The sequence below is a fragment of the Orbicella franksi genome, chromosome 11, assembly GCF_964199315.1.
Source record: "Orbicella franksi chromosome 11, jaOrbFran1.1, whole genome shotgun sequence".
NCBI classification, from domain to species: domain Eukaryota; kingdom Metazoa; phylum Cnidaria; class Anthozoa; order Scleractinia; family Merulinidae; genus Orbicella; species Orbicella franksi.
In genome coordinates this window covers 22,830,411-22,851,379 of record NC_138155.1, presented here as the reverse complement: position 1 = coordinate 22,851,379, position 20,969 = coordinate 22,830,411, and the positions used below count along the sequence as shown (strand labels likewise).

General features: G+C 39.7%; 4 protein-coding genes across 5 annotated transcripts; 3 read left to right on the top strand and 1 right to left on the bottom strand.

Annotated features, from left to right (window-relative positions):
* Positions 1-994: 994 nt before the first annotated feature.
* LOC145502876 (uncharacterized) lies at positions 995-3,985 on the bottom strand. Its single transcript, XM_081482278.1, has 5 exons — positions 3,908-3,985; positions 2,662-3,023; positions 1,998-2,206; positions 1,793-1,802; positions 995-1,403 (listed from the first exon to the last, which is right to left on the bottom strand). Exons 1-5 carry the CDS (start codon positions 3,939-3,941, stop codon positions 1,083-1,085), a joined length of 936 nt encoding a protein of 311 aa, XP_081338404.1. The 5' UTR covers positions 3,942-3,985; the 3' UTR covers positions 995-1,082.
* Positions 3,986-5,517: 1,532 nt separating this feature from the next.
* LOC145502317 (uncharacterized) lies at positions 5,518-7,589 on the top strand. Its single transcript, XM_081481576.1, has one exon. It carries the CDS (start codon positions 6,163-6,165, stop codon positions 7,144-7,146), a length of 984 nt encoding a protein of 327 aa, XP_081337702.1. The 5' UTR covers positions 5,518-6,162; the 3' UTR covers positions 7,147-7,589.
* Positions 7,590-8,016: 427 nt separating this feature from the next.
* Positions 8,017-11,524, top strand: LOC145502316 (uncharacterized). Its single transcript, XM_081481575.1, has 4 exons — positions 8,017-9,913; positions 10,354-10,588; positions 10,707-10,815; positions 11,287-11,524. Exons 1-4 carry the CDS (start codon positions 8,906-8,908, stop codon positions 11,408-11,410), a joined length of 1,476 nt encoding a protein of 491 aa, XP_081337701.1. The 5' UTR covers positions 8,017-8,905; the 3' UTR covers positions 11,411-11,524.
* A 285-nt stretch (positions 11,525-11,809) lies between these two features.
* On the top strand, positions 11,810-20,077 carry LOC145502315 (uncharacterized). 2 transcript variants are annotated; one of them, XM_081481574.1, is made up of 12 exons: positions 11,810-11,848; positions 12,171-12,244; positions 12,545-12,819; positions 14,155-14,220; positions 14,745-14,893; positions 15,122-15,203; positions 15,433-15,635; positions 15,883-15,975; positions 16,609-16,825; positions 16,928-17,014; positions 17,229-18,873; positions 19,877-20,077. In XM_081481574.1, the coding sequence occupies exons 2-11, from the start codon at positions 12,192-12,194 to the stop codon at positions 18,869-18,871; spliced, it is 2,868 nt and encodes a 955-aa protein (XP_081337700.1). In that variant the 5' UTR covers positions 11,810-11,848; positions 12,171-12,191; the 3' UTR covers positions 18,872-18,873; positions 19,877-20,077. The 2 variants fall into 2 exon arrangements, with proteins under 2 accessions (XP_081337700.1, XP_081337699.1); XM_081481573.1 differs by having other exon boundaries at positions 19,874-20,077.
* The last annotated feature ends 892 nt before the right edge of the window (positions 20,078-20,969 follow it).

Genomic DNA, 20,969 nt, shown 5'->3' with positions numbered 1-20,969 from the left:
TTCGAAAACAGACACGTCATATGCTATAATCTAGGAATATTCACAAGAATATTTTTAGCCTAAAATCGGCAGAAATATAACAAAATATAAAATTATCAGACATGATAAGAAACCAGCTGAAATTTGCCGATTTTAGCTGGTTTGCCCCCTCAGAAAGCACTTGCCTGATTTGCATTATTATGTAAAAACAGAGATAGCGGTTATCGTGAATAAAAGGCTTACTGCCTCGCATCCACGTTGGATTACATTGTAATGCAAATGAGAAAGTGAAAGTAAAAGGATATTAGAGCGTTTTATATTAGAGTGTCAAAAAGTGAGTTGGTTTTTATCAACTACCACTTTTTTTATCACTAAATTAAACTTCATCTCATACTTAGTACAAAGGTTTGCATTTGAAGCTTCACTAAGTACGTGTGTAAACCCTAAGGGAAGAGGGGGGGGGGGAGCACTCCCTGACAATTTTGCTATGCCGGAGTGTAGTGTATAGCTTTCTTGAAATCCTTGACCTATTTCAGACCAAATTATGTGAATTGCCATCGCGTGATAATTGAACAGTGGTAGCTTGAGTCAACTATCACGCATAGAAATCGAGAGAGAATGATTTAGTACATGCTTTAGTATAAATCTGCTAGTCGCTCAAAACTTCGGTAGCAAGATAGGTTCACGTTTTTTGTTAACCCTCGGACGTACAAGCTAACTCATACCCCCACCGTGGTACAAGGAGGGGCTGGGGAGGGTGGATGGAGCCCCTCCCCTGGGTTTTCGTGTTGTTAAGACACAGCGAAATGAATTTACGTTGATTAGATAGCCCTAAGCTCGCTCTATAAGATAAGTAATAGCATTTTGGTTGGTTTTGATGTCATTTGACTCGTTACCTTGCTTATGTAACGTAGAAATCGTGAATTTCTGCATTTCGTTAAAGGGAACTTGAAAAAAAAATGCAGAATTATGTCAAAAAATTTGATGTTTGGCCAAACCTGCATGAAATTTGTGGTTGCCATGGCAACGTCAAAAATGATAGACACAATTGACGTGTCAAAATTTCCTCGGAGGATGACAAATAACCACGCCTTACTGTTTTCTTAGTTAGGATATTTATCAAAAGAATATTCTTTCATAAAAGGGTATTTCTTAATCATTTTTGTGACGCGCTCTTTTTGCTCCTCGGTCCAAACTACTGTCTCTCTGGTGAATGAGGGAGCTCCATATAAAATCTTGCTGCATTTCTCAAAGTAATCTTCAGAACAAGTAACTCCCAAATGGTCGCACAATCTTTGAAGCGTTTCCTTCGGTCTTAGCACTGTTTCGTGTCCTGGTATATCGAGAACTGCAGCTCCGTACCGTTCACTGACGCGCTGAATGGAGGCTGCCATTTTGAAGTAGGATTCAATTTGATTATCAAGCTGCACCGTGTTTTCTTTCTGTTGGAGATAAAAGAAAGCATAAAGCAGGAGTGCTAATCGCCGCCCCCCCCCCCCCCCCGGGGAGGATTACTTTCTAACGTGGAATATATAGGTATGTGCGGCCCCAAAGTGCATGGTTTTGTAGATGTTTTGGTCATAAATAGGGTATCGGTTTTGGTCATTTTGGTCTCAAATAGGGTATGGTTTTTGCACTCTAGTATTGATTTGGGTATGCTTTTAAGAGAAAGCCACTTTAAGGCCACGATGAGACCATCAACTAAAGACCTTCACAATGCCTTGAACTGAAAAAGAGAACTAATTATCAGGCAAGTCTAAAACAGGGTATTGATTAAAGGGTCAGGTCAAAAACAAAGGGTAGGGAAAATCACATAATTTGGTCTTTAATAAACTGAGAGTTTTGGGAAGCTTGCCGAACACCCGCACCCAATTTTTCTGGGAGGACCCTGTCCCCTGCCGGGGGGCGGCTAATTGTAAATAAATAGGTGTCGTCACTCCTTATCTCCATACTTCGTGTAACATACATGAACTTAACCCTTCAATGAGCATGATGACCAATGACAAAAACACCATAACCTTCTTACTTTTACTCCTTCTTTCCTAACAGCATTACGTGACCCTGTAGCGCGAAGCATCATGGTTGCTATGTTGTCAAAGGGATTCCTGTGAACGTGTATGAATTTCATTGGTACTTGAACGACTCGATTGATTTCTTTCAGAACATTCAGATTTCCGAGTTGGTGTAAGGCTAAGGCTGTGTTTCCTCCTTGTTTGTCACCGATAACCTTGGGAAATAAATAACAAAAAGGATATAAAGAAAGAACGCTAGATAGAAACAAACAAACAAACAAACAGAAAGAGAGAGAGAGGAGAGAGGGAGAGAGAGAGGAACGGATAAAAGACTAGAAAGAAGGAAGGAAAGAAAGAGCGAGAGAAACAAATTTGCATAAAAAGAAAAAACTGAAAGGAAGAAAGAAAGAGAGAAAGAAATACAGATAGACAGACAAGCAGACAGGCAGACAAGCAAACAAGCAGACAGGCAGAAAGACAGACAAAGACAGACAGACAGGCATGCAGACAGACAAACAGACAGACAGACAGACAAGCAGATAGATAGGCAGATAGATAGGCAGATAGACAGACAGACAGACAGGGGAAAGTGTAGGCGAGAGACGTAGGGAGAAAGACCAATGGAATGAAGAAAGTTTTATTGAGGCACAGAATTACTTTATTGACGTACCTTTATTCTCTTTTGATAACCTCCTTGCCATAAGCCTGGTACGTTGTAGCTGTAACCTTCCATCTTCCCTTTTGGATACTTAGAGCGAATTCCAAACATTGCTTGTTCTCTAGACAGCTGGTGGAGGTCATAAAATAAATGATATTTTGACAGTTTTGTTTTTCTAACAGTTGATGGCCGATATTTATTCCAATATTTTATCACATCGTATTGATGTGGGATGATAATCTCTGGATGTGCATCCAATATGGCGCCCACTAAGCTATGACTGCTTCGAGGATATCCAATGAACATTACAAATGTCTCCACTCCATCGTACAATTTGAGCAGTTTCTCTGCATAAGAGAGGGAAGCAGTTTCAACTGAAAGAAAAATAAAATTTAGTTTATTTCAGCTGGCTTCAGAATTGTTTTCAATTTCGAACTGCCGGAACATTTTCACGTCATGCTTGACCATATACAGATTGAACCTTTGCATAAATGCGCCTAGATTTGAATAACAATACTTTATAGATCCTTAGCCTCGTACAGATGTTTCCAGACAAAGGATTTTTCACATGAATGAGAGGCTTTGGATTCATAAGTATTGTTATCCACGTTTAGGCACCATTTATAAGGTTCTATACAAGCCCCTGTTTACTTGTAAGGTCTGTGTGTCCATTCCCTTCTTTAGTTATAAGTACCACTCAGTAGCGGATCTAGGGGAGGGGCCCGGGGGGCCCGGGAGCCCCCCTTATTTTGGAAGAAATCACAGAAGGAAGAAAAGCCGGCGGGCAAGCAAAACAACCCCTCTCCTCCCCCTTAGCTCAAGGTCCTGATCCGCCACTGCCACTTGTTCAGAAACGGTTACACAAATGATGTGAAGGGCGTTTGGTTGCTTGTCGCCTGATCTCTTCAAGCACTCCATTGAAATTAAGAGAACTTGAAATCTTCTTGTACGGGTCCTTCATATTATGACAGGCTTGACTACTTAAGTGGGCCACCATGGGGACAACATTCCAGAAGCCACATATGGAGACATGCTACTATATGCTGACACATAATAAATTTAGAATTGTGAATGTAATAACTTGAAATCAGAAATGTATGCTATTATAATAATTTCCTGCTTTAACCTGGTTAAATGTCAGTTTTCCAGGATACAAACTTATCTGTCAACAATAACAAAAAAAAATTCCTCGTCTTGCTAGTTGGGCATGCATTGTCGCGCGAACTGCCACCATCCTATATTTGATTCAGACTCGTACCCAGTCTCTGCCTCAGAATAGAAGTGTTTTCCATGCTGTGGAAACCAATATCTTCTTTCCTTGACAATATTTCGAACATTTTGGATACATTAGGTTCTTTTTTGCTGATAACAATGTAAAAAACTAAACCAGCGGCCATGGTCCAAAATGACGTAAGCATCAGAAGAAATCCTCTCGAAGTCATTGTTTATTTTCTGAGAAGAAAAACAAACATTATTAATGATAAACAACACAAACTGTAGGCAAATTTATTCAGTATATTGCCCTTTTGTCAGTTGGTGATTTCGAGAATTGAGCAAGACATGGGTAGGTTAAGTCTGTATACGAGCCCCGTGGCCTATCAGGCCGGCGATTATCTCCAGTTTCAGTAGCATGAAACGATGAGAATTATTTCTACTCCCCCCTGGATGGGATGCTGGTTCATCGTAGGGTTATCCCCAGCATTAAAATCGGCGCTACCCATTTATACATCCGGGTGGAGCGAAGCACTGTAAGAGCAAAGTGTCTTGTCCAAGAACGCAACTTAATATCCCCAGAGGGCTCGAACCCGGACCACTCGGTCCGGAGGCGAGTGTACTAACCGTGAGGCCACCGCTCCCCCAGGACATAATTGACGGGTTAATCCTCTAGTTTTGCAGATCAGTGAAAGCATTTTACAGAGAAGATGTCATCATACACTTCAAATACACATCTCATAATCTTTGGAAAGCAATCGTACAAGACCATGCTTTGGTCTAGAACTGGAAAACACTCCAACAAATAAGAGTTTTGCCGGTTGAAGTACAATTTACTCACGAGTAAATATCTATCAACTAAAAGACATTACATTGCCGCAGCAGTTTGAAGGAGATTTTCCTGATTTTTGCCAAAGTATGATTACCATTTTTCCTTGATCATTAGCAGTAACAAGCCTCACGAAAACTGAAGGTAAATAGAGGTTATCCATAATTAATATATCAAATATGAGAGACAGTGTTTCATCGGGATATCCAAACACCGAAAAGAGAGTTGAAAGTACGACGCGCAGCGGAGTATTTGCGACAAAATGCGAGGTATTTGGATAGCTGATGAACTGTCTCGAGTGTTTGATGTATCTTCTTAATCGAAAAAAAAAAATAAGGAGTAGTAAACGGAGAAGGAAAATCCTCAAAATCTATGTTATTTAAGACAGGGTATCCAAACGTCCTTCACGGTTGTGATTTTCTTTGTTTTAACTTGATGAATTATTAATAAGTTTGGGAAGTGGAGTTCTAGAAGTATACCCATGGAAATGCTGTAATCTGAACTATCACCTCATAGAAATCTCGAGCTCTAGCTCGTAATCTAGATGTTAGATTTTAAGGAAGATACTCCCTTTTAAAATTAATCGTGACCTACGAGTATCATGAAAAACTTCCAGTATCTGCGCCATCACACGGTTTAAACTGGATAAAATGCTTGTGGTATTTGCTTCAAACTATTTTTTTTTTAAGAATGTATATGTTTTGTGCCCAGGCTGAATAATCTTATGCTCTACCGACTGTGATTGGCTACTCGAGTGAGCAACATGACGAGCTTTGTTCCCCGCTGTGTTCCACTCTGTGTACCTTGACCTTCCTTGCGTGTTTAAGAGCAGCTTCGCCTACTCACATGAGGAGCCTCATAGAGGGTTTTTTTGGACGCTGTTGGAAGCCTTGGTTGCTACAGACGCTTTACTAATATTCTTTTATTAATTTACAAATGTGTGAAAGGTAATTAACTAAATATGCATGTACGTTTCCGGCTCCCGCCGTGTGCAACATGTGTTGACGGTCTAAAGGCAGTCCAAAGCGTAAAGTCCTCTCGTTTTATTTTAAAAAATGATCCTGTTTTTGTTGATCGTTTTTGTTGATCGCCTCGGACTCGTTCTGCTACTCCCAGTAACGAAGTGACAAGCAACAAAACACACAGTGCATGTATTTGGCGGTAACACCAAGTAACTGTCTTTTTATTTCCCGCGTGCTCGCAAAAGTTTCGCAGCAACAATTAACAGCTCTCTTATCATTTGCGTGAGATTGCAAAACGTTTTTTGGCGTGTATCTCGCAGCAACGATGAACAACTCTGTTATCATTTAAGGCGCCTTAGCAAAAGACAGGGTTACTTTAGATATTTTAGCGCGTATCTCGGAGCAGCAACAATAAACACTCATATGTTCTGATCTCTAGATCTGTAATCCCCCGCAAGTAAATGGCGCGAGAACAATAGACATTCTACACAATGAACATCCTGTGAAAATATGTATTTGTTTAGAAACGTGACTGACGAATTACTTATGCATACCATATCTCAAGGTGTCACAGGTTTCAAGTTAGCATGCCGTGAAAATTACTCACCAGTAGCTAGCAGTTGTTTAGCGATGGACACTGCAGACACTGGTCAACGGGAAAAACGAATAGTTAAATCGCGCGAGCATACGGCAGAAGAGAAACGAAAAAACCGAAGGGAGTGGAAAAAGAGAAAGCGCGAGGCCAAAAAGGCAAAGGTTAAATCACCTTCGACTCAAGGAGATCATGTGATTCCAAATGACAACGAGGAAACGCCTGTGGTCGCTCAGCCGAAGGCAACTTCATCCTCTCGAATTGTACCGAATCGAAGCATTTCACCCATGGTCAACACGGAACTGAATAATGCGAAAAAAGTTCCAGCAAAAACGGAATCCTGGCACTCGAGAAGCGCGTTGATGTTGCGCCTGGCTCAAGGAAAGTCCCAGAAAAAATCGGTGCAGAGTATCTCTCAATTCAAACGACCCGAAACTCAACACAGTCCACACAAGGCTGACAAGGGCGTATCTGAGCCGGTCTGCAGTCACGTTCAAACACAACAACTATTGCCTGGTCTGTCAAGGCCCTCAATACCTAAAGTCAAGAAACGGCTTGTTGTGAAGGAGATGAAATTAGAACTAAAAGAACTTAATCCTGGACATATCAATTATCTGAATCAAGAAAGTATTGGCAGTGGAAGCTACGGTCAGTGCTATCATGCCCGTTACAGGGGAATTGACGTAGTCGTGAAGAAGATGATTTACAGCGATACTGCAGAGGACAAGCTGAGGGCGAAAAGGGATTTAATGCACGAGGCAGAGGTGATTACTGCACTTGGTGACCATGAAAGACTACCTATGATTGTAGGTGTCGTCACTACACAAGAGCCACTTTGTCTCGTCACACAGTTCCATGGTATAAATGGCACAAGTGGCACTCTTCATCATGCGGCGATCTAGAATATTATCACATCTCCAGAATGCCTTGATATCTTTGTTGAGATTTGCTCTGCATTAAAGCATGTCCATTCAAAAGGTTTCCTCCACAACGATATCAAGGCTAATAATGTCGTCCTCGAAAATAGAGCAGATTCCGATAGATGCACTCCTATCCTCATCGATTTCGGAAAGAATAGCAAAGCTTCTGTCAATTTTCCACCGGCTTCCGCTAACAAAAAGAGAGCGCATGAACACGGGAAAAGCTATTTGGCCCCGGAAGTATTAAAATACCGACAGTACAGCACATCCAGTGATGTGTACTCCTTGGGACGAATGCTAAAGGCTGTGTCCAAAATCATGGGATTTTACCACAGTGTACGCGTCGTAGTAAAATCTGCAACAATGGAAGCTCCTTCCGATAGAGCTGAACTGGACCAATTACTTACTAGACTTGCTGATATTCACCTGTGATTTGCAATACAGTCTACTCCTTATATAGCTATTATTTTCTAAACACAGAATTGTAAAAGCACTGTTGAGAAAACAGTTACAGCTACAGAAGTGGCCTGACGCGTAAATAGCGCGCGCGCTCAGAAACATTTTTAATTTACCATTATCGCGGGTAGCTTTGACAGTTTAGGGCTAGCAGTTGTTGTGTTTTTAAAAGAAGTTCGTGTCGTTTACCGTTTTTTGAAGTATTTTGGCTTGATTAACGAAGAGTTGTCCGTCTACCGCTCACGCACAAGCAATATATAATAATAAATAATATCCCAAAGGCCTTCGCGCCTGAAAATTGTTTGTGCCAAATAAATTGCCACGTGGGTTCTGTGCTCAAGTCCAAAAAACCTGGGAGACTTCATTACAACCCTATCAATAACCCAGAAGCAGAGTTTCCATTACTATAAGTGGGCTGAATAGTTCTTATTGCAGTTGAGCCTGTGGTCAAACATTCCTTTGTTCAAAAAGGTATACAAACGAGGCGAACGGGTCAATGCAAAGCAAAATTGACCCTTTCGCCTTGTTTGTATGTCAAACCGCTGATAACTTCAATGACAGCTATCGCGGTGTTCTGCGGCTCCAAAGAGTCTGACCTCGTCCCCAGGCTCTCTCTCCTCTGCCTCCTTTGAGGGGGCGTAATTCCCCCCTAGTTTTTCCTCTCGCTCTTCCCCAAGTACGCCAAGCGCCTGCAACAGGCTAGACTGGGAAGTCCAGAACCACTGCTTTATCCAAGTTTTCCCCCGTGACGTGAGAAGATGTGTGTGACAGAGGGCGAGTGACAATAGATTATTGTGCAATTTGGAACTACTTACCATTTCTTGCTATAATAATATATTTTTAATAAGTCCATAGAAAGGATTCTGACATCAACACATTAATTACAAATTCAATTCGCGTATTTTTGGTCACAATCATGCATGAACGTACCAACGTGTAATTGTCCGCCACCCGCGACCCGTGCCGTCACACGCGCACACTTCGCAATTCGTTGTCAAAGCAATTATTACTTGAAACAGATTGCGCATTTCCCCGTTTACAACTTGGAAACTGGTGTTTGTTGTGGTCAGTGGAAACGAGTGACCGCTGACCATGGATCGGCTAAGTCGATTAAACACTTTCACTAGTTAAAATACAAGCTTGAACACAAAGGACAATAATTGGATTAAGCTTTATATGGAATTATTTTGGCCCATGGCGCCCTTTTCAAAACCATATACAAAGTTAGCTCGATGTCGCAACAGATATTCGGCCCGTGAACACTGCAGCGAATGGCCAGCTTGTAATGGCGAGCAAAGACGCGACTGCAAGCTCACTGTTGTTACATCAAGTGTTTTCCCCTCAGTTAGACCCAGAGAAGAACTGGTACGCTTTGAATTCCGATTTGTGTTGTGGAAAACCATCCGTTTTTTGTTCTACTGTGTCTGCAAAAGCATTTCCCGAAGAATACAAGCAAGTAGCCCTAAGGAATTTGCGCGGCAAAGATGGAACCGTCGCGTCTTTCCGCTGGTTTTGCTCGCATCGAAGCAGCGAAAAAGTTCATGTAGCGTCAGCCTTTGGCCTTCTGCTCGGAATTCTTCGATTGAAATCTTGGTCGAGTTGCCATTTCATGAAGTCTGATTACTTCAAAGCGGTCGTATCTTCGATCAATTCCCGTGGCTTACACTGCAATTCACTTGAGGACGAGAGCGGAAAATTGGCCCAAATGCAAAGCCAGGAAGGAGTGCTAGATTCCCAGCCCAGAAAGCACGAAGATATTGATATTCCGACACCACCAAGCACGCCAAGACTGTCCGAAGGAAGAAGCCCGCCAAATCGTGAAAGCCCGCCAAATAGGGAAAGCCCGCCAACAGCGCAAAGTCCGGACGATTTGGCCAAACCAGCTCGGAAGAAGAAAAGATCTATCGAGCAGCTAAAAGTTGACCATGACCTCTCCCCACCCAGCAAAAGGAGAAAAGTGAGAGAAGCTGCAACCGCAGTCATGAAAAGCATCAGCCAAGTGTGCGAAGAAAGCGGGGACACGCTGGGTGCCGTGCTCGGAGAATGCTGTCTCATGACAGGAAAAGATGGTAGCGATGCCCAGGAGACAGTCAGGGCCGTATTTGATGTGATGGTCAAAGAAAAGGGCGTCCAAAAGTCTTTCAGTAAACTTTTGTCAGAAGAAGTTTGGGAAAAAAGAGTTGAGTGTATGAGGGTCCCTGACTGGATTTACCTGCTGTTCAAGCTCAAGTCACGACTGTCTGACAGTGGTTGGCAAGAGTTGACAAATCTGACTCAACTTGGGAGGACTGGGGTAAGTATGGTCGAGCAAAGTGTTTTCATGATGTAAGGTTATTAAAACTCAAGGATTAATTATTGTAGTAAACGCTTTTCCGCATTTCCCATATTGATTGCCTTTGACTATTTGATTCCTGTTAGTGAATTTTTTTTGCTTGCATATGATTGGTTGAAACCTGACATTGCAAATGGGCTCGTACCAAATTTACAGTTAATGGAACACACCTATTGGGTGATGATGTGAGACACCTGGACAATGTAGTCAATTTGGTTAGCAGGCCTGGTTTAATTTCACTTGCATTATTTTAAATGACATGCAAACGCCTTTCTAAGGAGGACAGCCAGAGCTTGTCCTTTCACTGTATATTTTAATATTTCTGTTGGAAATCAGATATATTTTTAAACATAATTAAATTTTGGCATGGGTTTCTAAGACAAAAATATTAATTTTTGTAGAAAAAATCAGACGAACCGATCATCCCGATTAAAAACAACATTGCTGCACTGCGAAAGGGTCTTTTCGATGTCACAAGAATGTTGATGGATGTGGCAAGTCTGCCCAATGAAGTTCCAGGTTATGAGGTGAACCTAGAAAATGTTGCTGTCTGGATCATCAGAGAGATGCGTCTACACGGCTCACTTCCTGATGATATTGTTTTCAATCTTAAAGTTGATGGACGCCCTTTCTTTGGTAATTGAATGGCTATCATTTATAATTTTGCTTTAATTAAAAAGAACATGTCAATCTTTCTAAAACTGTTAATGACTGCATGGATCATCATCTTACATAAAACTCTATTATATTACAGGCAAAGATCAAGTTGCAGTTGGGATTGTTCCCCTTGATGCCAAACATCGGTCTTCTCAGAGTGCAAAGTCAGTTTATCCCCTGGCTATAGCCAACTGTAAGGAAAAGAGGTAATTTATACTTTTCCACTGCAGGCCAGAACCATATTTAAGCTATTTTATTATCTCACTTTGTATAATTCTTTAAAAAATGTAATAATAATATTTTGACGGTATTTTGTGCGGTCTTAGTACCTGACCCTTATTGGCAGTGAGGATAGAGGACTTTTATCTGTTTCAAATCTTGTAATCTTGTTGTGTTACTTGCTACAGTTACAATGATGTGGAAAGCAGACAATAAAAACTGAAATTTCAATAAAGGGTATGCAACCAATAATTTATTATGAGTGATCTGGGTCGTTAGAATGTTTGTGTACATAAAGCTGCTGACAGTTGGTGAATAGTATTTGGGAGAGTTTCAAGTCTTATTAATAAGTAACTATCTTTAATTAAGACAATATAAGGTGGACAGGTTATTAACGAGTATGAATCTACATGTACATGTATGTGACTACGATTATTTGCCTATCTTGCATTTTCAAGGGAAGATCTCAGGAAGCTGTTCTTAAATTTAAACAAACAGAAGGACAAGCTTAAAAAGATGGGGATTAAAGTGGATGGCAAACACTATCGTATACGCTTTAAAGGTACTGGATCCAAAAGCTAGATGATTTTAAAATCCATTTATTAATCAATATTAATTAATTAAATAACTGGGGACGCCTATTTATGAACATTAAAAAAATAGCAACTCAAGATGATGCATACATAGAGGTATACTGAATGGCATTAGCTGTCTAAGAGACTTTCATGTAACATGATGCCAAAGCTAGCAAACAAGTGATCTGTAAAATTTAAAGTATTTGTAACCAATCTGCACGGAGCTCCATTAATAGTAATGCAAAACCAAAGCAAATTGCTGTATTTAAACTCCATTGAAAACTGCTCAGTTATTAAACTTATACTTCGTCAATTTGCTTTGTATACAGTTACTCTTGATTACAAAGGTTTGGTGTTGCTGATGGCAAAGATCAATGATGAAGATTTTCAGCTTGGTGGACAAGGCCCTGCTCTAGAATTCTGCATTTTCTGCTTGGCATGGAGAGTAAGTTTTTTGAATGTACAGTACATTTTGAAATGTCCAAATATAAGAATGTGCTGGTAGAACTCTTTTGAAACTGTGATAATTTTACCAGGTAATGTTTCAATGGTCATACTTTAAAGGGTAGTAGGGCTCACTTAAAAGCAGAATTGAGCCATGGTGTTGTAAGCAGGTGTAATGTCCAGCTAGTATAAACACAACATTTTCCACAATATTTTTTGTTGGTCCTTCTCCAGTGGCTGTTTCAGTTTGACTGGTCTCCTCATTTATTGAATTTTTGAAATAATTCTAATAGATTGTATCTATTCTTACTCCACTATAATAGGCATGTGATTGTGATTTAGGGATGCACGAAGTCTGTCTGGAACACTTCAGTCAAACAAAGGCAAACATTGGCGGGTAATATATATATAGAAAATTTGTGGTAACTAAATCACAGGATGTATTCGGACGGTCCTGCTGATTTCATTTTATTTCTTATTTTCAACTATTGTAGTCAAACTATGAAGAAGTAATTAAACGTGTTATTAATGATATATAATATATGGTTAGGAAATGGTCGTAAATAAACAATTTATTCAGTAGAATAATGTGTTATATGGCTGAGTATTTCTGCTTGTCATTTTTTTTTAGCTGAAGTGCACCACCGTAAGTACCTTTATTTAATTAATCCTTATAATGTAATGTACTTTTTTTAAGCTTTAAAGGGCTGCGAGATGACTTAACATGCCTCCTTGACGAGGATCTTTCTACCATGAGTCTTTGTGCTTTGCACTGCGAGATGCGAAACACTGAGCAGGTGCTGAAAAGTGTTGGATTGCTGGCCTATCAGATTGGCTCACTTCCAGAATGCAATGCCAAACTTTCTGATTACGGTCCATCCAACTTCAAGGCAGATAGGATCACTGTTAAGTTGAGACCTGGACAAGAAACAGCTCCTGGACGAAATAATGTGTCTTTTGCCTCCTGTTCAGGTTACTCTAAAATCATAATTTCTACTATTTTAATTTGTCTATTAGGTTACAAAAGATTTCAATCTTGCCAAACAGCACTAGATTTCTTCACCTTTGTGCCAAGCACTTTTATTTCAACTGTTTTCAATGTCAAAAACTGAATCAAAAGAGACTGTATCACTATGGCAAAATGGTTTTAAAACTAAATTTGTCTCAAAAGTCATTATAATTAGCAATACTAACAAAATATTTGGTCCATCACAACTGGTGGGTGACACGCATCCTACAGTTTGATGTAATATGAAATAGTTAATCAAGTAACGGAACTAATAAAATATTTTGTCCATCAGAACTGGCGGGTGACACGTCTCATACAGTTCAATGTAACATGACCATGAAATAATTAATCTATTAGGTCTATTAGCAATACTAATAAAATATTTTGTCCATCAGAACTTGTGGGTGACACGCCTCATACAGTTCAATGTAACATGACCATGAAATAATTAATCTATTAGGTCTATTAGCAATACTAATAAAATATTTTGTCCATCAGAACTGGCGGGTGACACGCCTCACACAGTTCGATGTAACATGACCATGAAATAATTAATCTATTAGGTCTATTAGCAATACTAATGAAATATTTTGTCCATCAGAACTGGCGGGTGACACGCCTCATACAGTTCGATGTAACATGACCATGAAATAATTAATCTATTAGGTCTATTAGCAATACTAATAAAATATTTTGTCCATCAGAACTGGCGGGTGACACGCCTCATACAGTTCAATGTAACATGACCATGAAATAATTAATCTATTAGGTCTATTAGCAATACTAATAAAATATTTTGTCCATCAGAACTGGTGGGTGACACGCCTCACACAGTTCGATGTAACATGACCATGAAATAATTAATCTATTAGGTCTATTAGCAATACTAATAAGATATTTTGTCCATCAGAACTGGCGGGTGACACGCCTCATACGGTTCAATGTAACATGACCATGAAATAATTAATCTATTAGGTCTATTAGCAATACTAATGAAATATTTTGTCCATCAGAACTGGCGGGTGACACGCCTCATACAGTTCGATGTAACATGACCATGAAATAATTAATCTATTAGGTCTATTAGCAATACTAATAAGATATTTTGTCCATCAGAACTGGCAGGTGACACGCCTCATACGGTTCAATGTAACATGACCATGAAATAATTAATCTATTAGGTCTATTAGCAATACTAATAAAATATTTTGTCCATCAGAACTGGCGGGTGACACGCCTCATACAGTTCGATGTAACACAAAAGAAATAAACACACAGGTTAATGTTTTGTCCATCAGAACTGGCGGGTGACACGCCTCATACAGTTCGATGTAATACTTGTACAGGATATGGAATAGGACAGGGTAAGATACTGTAAGGTAACACACAAAAATGAAACAACAGTTGGAAGAATAAGAAACAAGAGCAAAATAATTATGCACATTTTTAATTATTAAGATTAGTACAGATCATTTTGGCAAATCGTACAGCGCCTAGAGCAGGCATGGATAGGCGCTATATAAATATTTATGTATTATTATTGTATTAATTATATATTTCTACAAATTTGGTGGTATGAACAAATGGCCTTATTTTCAGGGGAGAGTCAACTTTCATGGTTGCTTTGTGCAATTTGTAGATAAAATTGTATTTTAGTACTCAAGTTACAAAGGAATTAGCTGTTCCATGACATGAATATAAACATTTCAATTTCACTGTGTGGTTGTTGGCCCCATTAAGGGGGTGGTGTCATTGGAGCATTGTCTCATAATAAAGTGTATTTTAAGTGTTTCCCTAGGGCAAAAGGTAGGTTATTTGTAAATTAATGAACTGTCCTGTAAACAGGGCTCTTTTGTAAACATTACAAGTACAAGTAAACAGTTTTCAGGAAACACTGAACGGCAGCTATTGGCATCCATTGAAGACATTGTGGAAGAGTCTCTGCCTAATAAAAAACTAGCTGACCATTTCCAAGACCCTGAGGCAGCCAAACTTTGCATCCTTAACAAAATAGCATTTTGTGAGACACGACAAAAGGTGCCATTATGTCCTGTTTGTTCTGTTTTGATCTTGTGTACATTAATTCTTTAACCAAACAAAATCAAGGTGAAATGGTAGAACAACAATCATAATCATATATCTAGGTATTGTTACTCGTGATATGCTTGTTTTAATCTCTAAATGGCTTGGTCGAGTTTTAAATTATACACTTTTTACTTGAATTTTAGTATTTGACTGAAGCTTTTTTCATCTTTTGTCTTGTAGTACTATCAGGAAATGATGGAAAGTGGGATTTTTGTCCGTGACTTTGGCACCAGACTTGAAGAAATTAACTTGACAAATTCAGGTATTACAATGGGTTATACGTTTTTTTATTAATTCCCTTTCACATGTCACACTTTTTTATGAACCATTATTCCTATTCCCAGAGGCCATAATTTTAGTAATATATGTAAACTAATGTATTCACCTGTTTGAATTCAGTTACATGGTGCAATAGAATGCTGGATATTGCAGTTGGGTGTGTTTAAATATGACCTATTTGACATGATATTTCTTTCCTATTATATATACAGGAGTCAGCAAGGAGCTTGAATTACAGATGAAATTCTGGAAAGAGAAACAACAAGATATTGAAAGTCAATTCAAACATCTCTACAGGCCTATGCAGTCAAACAAAGGCCAAAACATTAAGGGGAAGAAGTCAAAGAAAGTGGATCACACCAACAAACAACTAAGTTACTATGCAGGCAAATTGACAAAGGAATTTTTAATCAAGGTTAGACTTATTGCATTTAATTTCTGTTCACTGATTAATTTTCGAATATACTGCAAATCACAGCATACAAAAAAAGAGTAGTTAAATAATTATGTAGTATTTAATTTATAATTATTTTAATATAATATTTCCAGATCCTTAGCACAAAAATGATATGTTAATCTCAACTCAATGCAGGCTTTTTCACTTCAGACTAATAGCAGAGCCTGACTTTTAACTTTGAACCCTAATAATATACTAATTGCAGGTGTGTTCACTGTGGAAAGAAATTGCATATGTTACGAGGGACAGAGAGTTCAAGGAAGATGAGGAACATCTTATCGATATTTTTGATGTAAAGGTTTGTGATACCTATTCTTTTGATTGAAGACTGCTCACTTTAAAAGAAACTTCTTGATATATGTATATGTATATAGATAAACAAAATTCATTTATATATATCTATATCTATATGCTCAAACTGGATTACATGTAGGTGAATCTTTGCTTATGTCATTGATTACATTTTTCCTCATTAACATACGACTTTGCACATACAAGGCATCATGCTAGATACAAATTGACTACAAACATTTCAAGAGCTTGTGAAATTTAGTAATTGGTGAAAGTTTTGGCTCTTTGGGTGTAATATGCGATGAGAAATTGGCTTTCAACAGTTGCAAAATTTCTGGGTGGCAAAAGTGCTAATGAGCTCGTACATTCTTTGTAAAATTTTGAGTTTTTAAACCCGCGTTGCACCAAAAGTATTCCATACATCGGGTGCAAATTCCTTGGGACAGTTAAGTGTATTATACCCTTTCAATATTCATAAGTAATGTTTCTGTAGCTCCATCAGAAACTCCATATTGTAAACAAAGATTCTCCTATACTGCATGTGACATGAAAACTTTGTAAGACATTGTATCTCTCCTCCTTAGTTAAACAACTGATGCCCACACACTTTGTTGTTGACTGTAATGTTCAATTTTTTCAGTGTAAAGAGTGGGGGTTCCTTCTGTTAGAGATGTTTGGGACAAGCCTTGGAACAGGTGATTATGGCCACCTCACTGTGGAGCACATACCAATGCTTTTTCGGATGCATCGCTCATTACACCACTTGTCCAACCAGGGTTATGAGGCTGGACACAAGCTCCAAAGGCTGCTCTACTTAAGAGCAACCTCTCACGACTCATCAAGCAGTACTTCCTCAGGTAAGTTGAGATTCCAGTCTAAATGTTCACACAAATGATGTGGAAGTAGCAGGATTAATTCTTACTATTAACAGGTACTTGTGCTTTTTTCTTATGCTATAGTGGACCAAATCCTCACCCATATTTATACAGAGATGCTACTTGATATGAGGCGAGCATTCAGAGAGGCTAGACAGTCCATTACATCTGGTAATATACATGATTGTCTACAGATAGGCTTGTATTACAGGAGGGCTCCCAAGGAGTCAGTCACACCTCCAAACATGCACTGATGATAAAAAAAACCTTGATGAAAATGTCAACTCTAAGACCTGATTCCAGAAAATTCCTTCTTTTTCTTTACATCAACATAGTGCAATTAAAAGTAGGCCAATTCTTTACTTCTTTAACTTTCTTCTTTCAGGAGAGAAGCTGTTCTACTACAGAGGGTGTGGCTGGAAAGCTAAAAGAATGGTTTGGAGTGAAGAAGACAGAGAATGGATTGGAAAAATGGATGAGCTATTTACTAATCTGTTTGGTCCAGACTATTGTGAATACGAGTACACAGAGATGACAAAACACTGTGTGGTGGTACCAGGCCAATTTCCACTCATTGATTACAACCATGAAGAGTGGGAAAGAAAACCAGCCAGCAAACCAGCCACAGAACCAAAACCCCAAAGCAGCAACACTCTCGGAGTGGCACCAGCACCAGAGACAACATCACCACAACAGGATGACAGCAGCACAGGCAGAGACATGCCAAAAGAAGCAGCAGCGTTAACAACACAGCAGCATGGCAGCAACACTGCCCTAGTGGCACCAGTACCTGTAGCAGAGGCAACAACACAGCAGCAAGGCAGCAGCAAGCACACAGCCACAGCAATGGCAGCATCAACTCTGCAAAACAGTAACAACAGCTGCCCCTCAGACCAAGTAAAACCTGATAATGTAGCCTGGCACAGTAAAGAGATTTTGGAAAATCTCAGTGTTCTTACTCGTGGTGAAAGAGCATCTTTGAAACTTCCTGAAGTTGCCTTCATTTCAAAGCAAGACATTCAGCTTGTTCAGAGTCCAAATGAGGTCAGTAACCCACTGCTAGTCAATCTTCGTCCAGCAGAAAGTGTAGTGACACATGCCGTACAGCTTTTGAAAGAACTGTCAGGTACTAGAACTGTGGGGATTATTAATGTTGACAGATCTGATGATGGGGATGAAGATGACAAAGCTACAGTGACTATGGGCAGACTAGGAACTTTCACTAAAGAATCAGTTGGCTTATATCAGACTATGTGTACTCTAGCTTCAGAAGCTGTCAGTTTCAGAGAAGAAGAAAGGTGGCTTGCAAACAACAGCAGCCCTGTATCAGACCTTAACAAAGTCAGAGATGTACTGTGTAACTCTAGGCCTAATGAGCAGATTATTAGGCAAGGCACATACATTATGGATGCTAATGACTTTAGCACTCTAGCTTGTGAACGTTATGTTAATGGTTTCGCTATAGACACAGTATGTTTGAAATTTCTTGAGGACAGCAAGCCCACTAACCTAGTGTACCTCTCATCGTACAGCCAAACCTGGGCAAAACAAGGACCACGGTACTTCAGCCAAATGGTGATGCCCTTCTTTGGCCACTGTGCTGTGCAAGATGCCACATACATTTTGTCACCTTTTCATTTTGATTCACCACAACACTGGGGATTGCTGTGCTTCGATGTAGCAAGCAGAACTGTCCATTTTGATGACGGACTCAAGATTGACCAACCAAGAGACATTCTAGTAGTTGTTAAGAACATGCTAACTGGCTTTCAGCTTCTCTCCCACAATGACTGTTTTCAAGAGGAAAATTGGAACAAACCCAAATTGGATCTCCCTTTACCACGCCTCAACATGCCGCATCAAACTAAAACCGGAGAGGGATCTGCGAGCTGTGGTGTTGGTGTGATTTTCTTGGTGAGAGATATCATAAAAAGCAGAAACTGCCTTCCGTCATTTCAGTGGACATTTAAGAACATGGCCAGTCTGAGGAAAGATTTAATGGCTCTTATTGTTCAATGGAAAAAGTAGAGGTCAGTGTATTGGGTGTACCTAAATTATATTTATATCATTGTGTGATTCCAGAAAATATCCATAATATCCACGCAGAAGGTTTTTTGGTTTGAGCCCACACCCTCCAGAAATTTTGAGTTGAGCTTGGTACATTCAGTTACAATTTTTACCTTTTAAACCCCCTCCCCACCCTCTCCCTCTCAGAATTTTCAATGACCTTCCTTCATGTGGGTATAGATATTTTTGGGAACTGCACATTTCATAATGTTATTAAAAATTGCATTTTTCTATATATAGTCTCAGGACCATTTGGCCATGCTCAGTTAGATTGTACAAGTGTGGCCACCATATAAGTTCAACTTCTCTTGTGGCTCTTTTCTCTCCATACCCAACAATTAATGAAGACTTTGATGAGGGCCTTTTCCTTTTTTGTCCGGGAACATAAACCCTTTGTTTTGCCCTCTTAATTTCTTCCTCTGCAGACAGGCCTTCTTCTTCTTCTTCTTCTTCTTCGCACATCTCATTTCCTGAGAATAGCACTTCTGTGTTTAGGGATGCTAAGTCTTGTTCCTCTATTGCATCTAAAAATTTTTCCAGATACCAGATTTTATACGAAAGCTTCATTGTAGAGGCTTGATAACAGGGCTGTGCTTTGTGACACACCTCTCGCACAGAGTTCAATTGAACATTTATCCTCCCAATAAGGTACTCAAAGTATGCCTTTGGTACTTGATGGCAGTCAATTTTAATCCATCTCCCTAGAAAACAGGAAAAAGTCTTTAATGATAGGAAATAAGAGGGAGGTTGGCATAACTGCCCATGGATGGGGGGGTTTAGCAGTCAGTGGTTGTCTTGGTACTTGTGATCTCGCTGTTCCCAGATAGGGTTAATTGTTTTGGTTTCTTAACTCGCGGTTGGCAATTTAGTAGTGCATATGACAAAGAATTTCATTGAATATGTCAAATCCCTACCCTCTCACCCCTCTCACACGGACTATCAATTATTTTGTTCTTTCCATAGTAGTACCATGCCATGTACATAAGAAGACAATGCCGTGTCCATAAACAAGTCTTATGGGAGCTACTGTGTTTGCAACCGTGTCTCAGACAAGCCATCAGTGCACCACTGGATAACATCCTCGAAAATGACTCCACCATTTGAAATAAAGTTTTGTCTTTTTGGACTATGCTGACTCGTTTTCACGGTTTGGGGGGTAAGGGGTGGGGGAGGGGGGGCGGTAGTTTCTGAACTATTTAAAACTTCATCACACGAGTTGTAGGTAATAAAAAGCTGGAGGCGGTTTCCGCAATTCCCAACAATCTTGCGCTACCAAAACCTGAAGGACGCTTGACAAATCGCAAATCTGCTGTTTTACGCAAGCCGGTCGAAAACCCACATTTCGGTTCCCCTCACAGAAGGAATAGTCTGCTGTTGAAGTCTAGTATTAGAAAAATGACCTATTCTTTTTTCATCAAAACAATGCAGCAATTCATGCAAGATATTGGCACTAGTTTTCATGTACAGGGTAATTACAGTATGTAAAATATTTACCTGGAAGACGAGGATGAAATGTGGAGTTTATCCTTTCCACTAGGCCGGCAATCCATATCTTGTATCCTTGCAACATTTGCGGGGGCAGTCGGTCTCGTGGTATCGGAACGCTCGCCATTTTTCCTTCCTGGTCTTTAAACACGGGTAACAATTCATTTTCGTTTTCATGGCGTTCCCTCGCGTGTTTAGTCAACGAGTAGAGCGTCTTGAACACTTTTTTACAGGACGAGCAATCCACCGTGTAAACGGACATTGTGTGAAAAGCGAGTAGCCTTGAAACCCTGATATACCAGCTGTTTCATATATTTCCGCGGGTTTCGTTTAGCCGATTACGTCAGCATTAAGTGACCGGAAATGCTGTATTTCCAATACCATTTTCTACCAAAATCAGGCTGGACATTATGGCCTCCTACACTGGGAAGAGTACTGTCAGTCTTTCATGACAGTCTGTTTAAATGATTAACATCCTCGACATTTTAACTCTGCTACAAGTTCCACTCGTAATATCGAGCAGAACAATCAAAGGAGATGTGTAAACCACACTAGCCTGGTAGAAAATTACTCG

Bases quoted from the DNA above. Each gene is read 5' to 3' on its own strand.
- LOC145502876 (XM_081482278.1), bottom strand. From the start codon at position 3,941: ATGGAAAACACTTCTATTCTGAGGCAGAGACTGG. The intron at 3,024-3,907 runs GTACGAGTCTGA...TTTTTCTTTCAG, and splicing joins TATTCTGAGGCAGAGACTGG to TTGAAACTGCTTCCCTCTCT. The intron at 2,207-2,661 runs GTACGTCAATAA...TTATTTCCCAAG, and splicing joins GTTATCAAAAGAGAATAAAG to GTTATCGGTGACAAACAAGG.
- LOC145502317 (XM_081481576.1), top strand. From the start codon at position 6,163: ATGTATTTGTTTAGAAACGTGACTGACGAATTACTTATGCATACCATA.
- LOC145502316 (XM_081481575.1), top strand. From the start codon at position 8,906: ATGGCGAGCAAAGACGCGACTGCAAGCTCACTGTTGTTACATCAAGTG. The intron at 10,589-10,706 runs GTAATTGAATGG...ATTATATTACAG, and splicing joins TGATGGACGCCCTTTCTTTG to GCAAAGATCAAGTTGCAGTT. The intron at 10,816-11,286 runs GTAATTTATACT...TGCATTTTCAAG, and splicing joins GCCAACTGTAAGGAAAAGAG to GGAAGATCTCAGGAAGCTGT.
- LOC145502315 (XM_081481574.1), top strand. From the start codon at position 12,192: ATGCACGAAGTCTGTCTGGAACACTTCAGTCAAACAAAGGCAAACATT. The intron at 12,245-12,544 runs GTAATATATATA...ACTTTTTTTAAG, and splicing joins ACAAAGGCAAACATTGGCGG to CTTTAAAGGGCTGCGAGATG. The intron at 14,894-15,121 runs GTGCCATTATGT...TTTGTCTTGTAG, and splicing joins TTTGTGAGACACGACAAAAG to TACTATCAGGAAATGATGGA.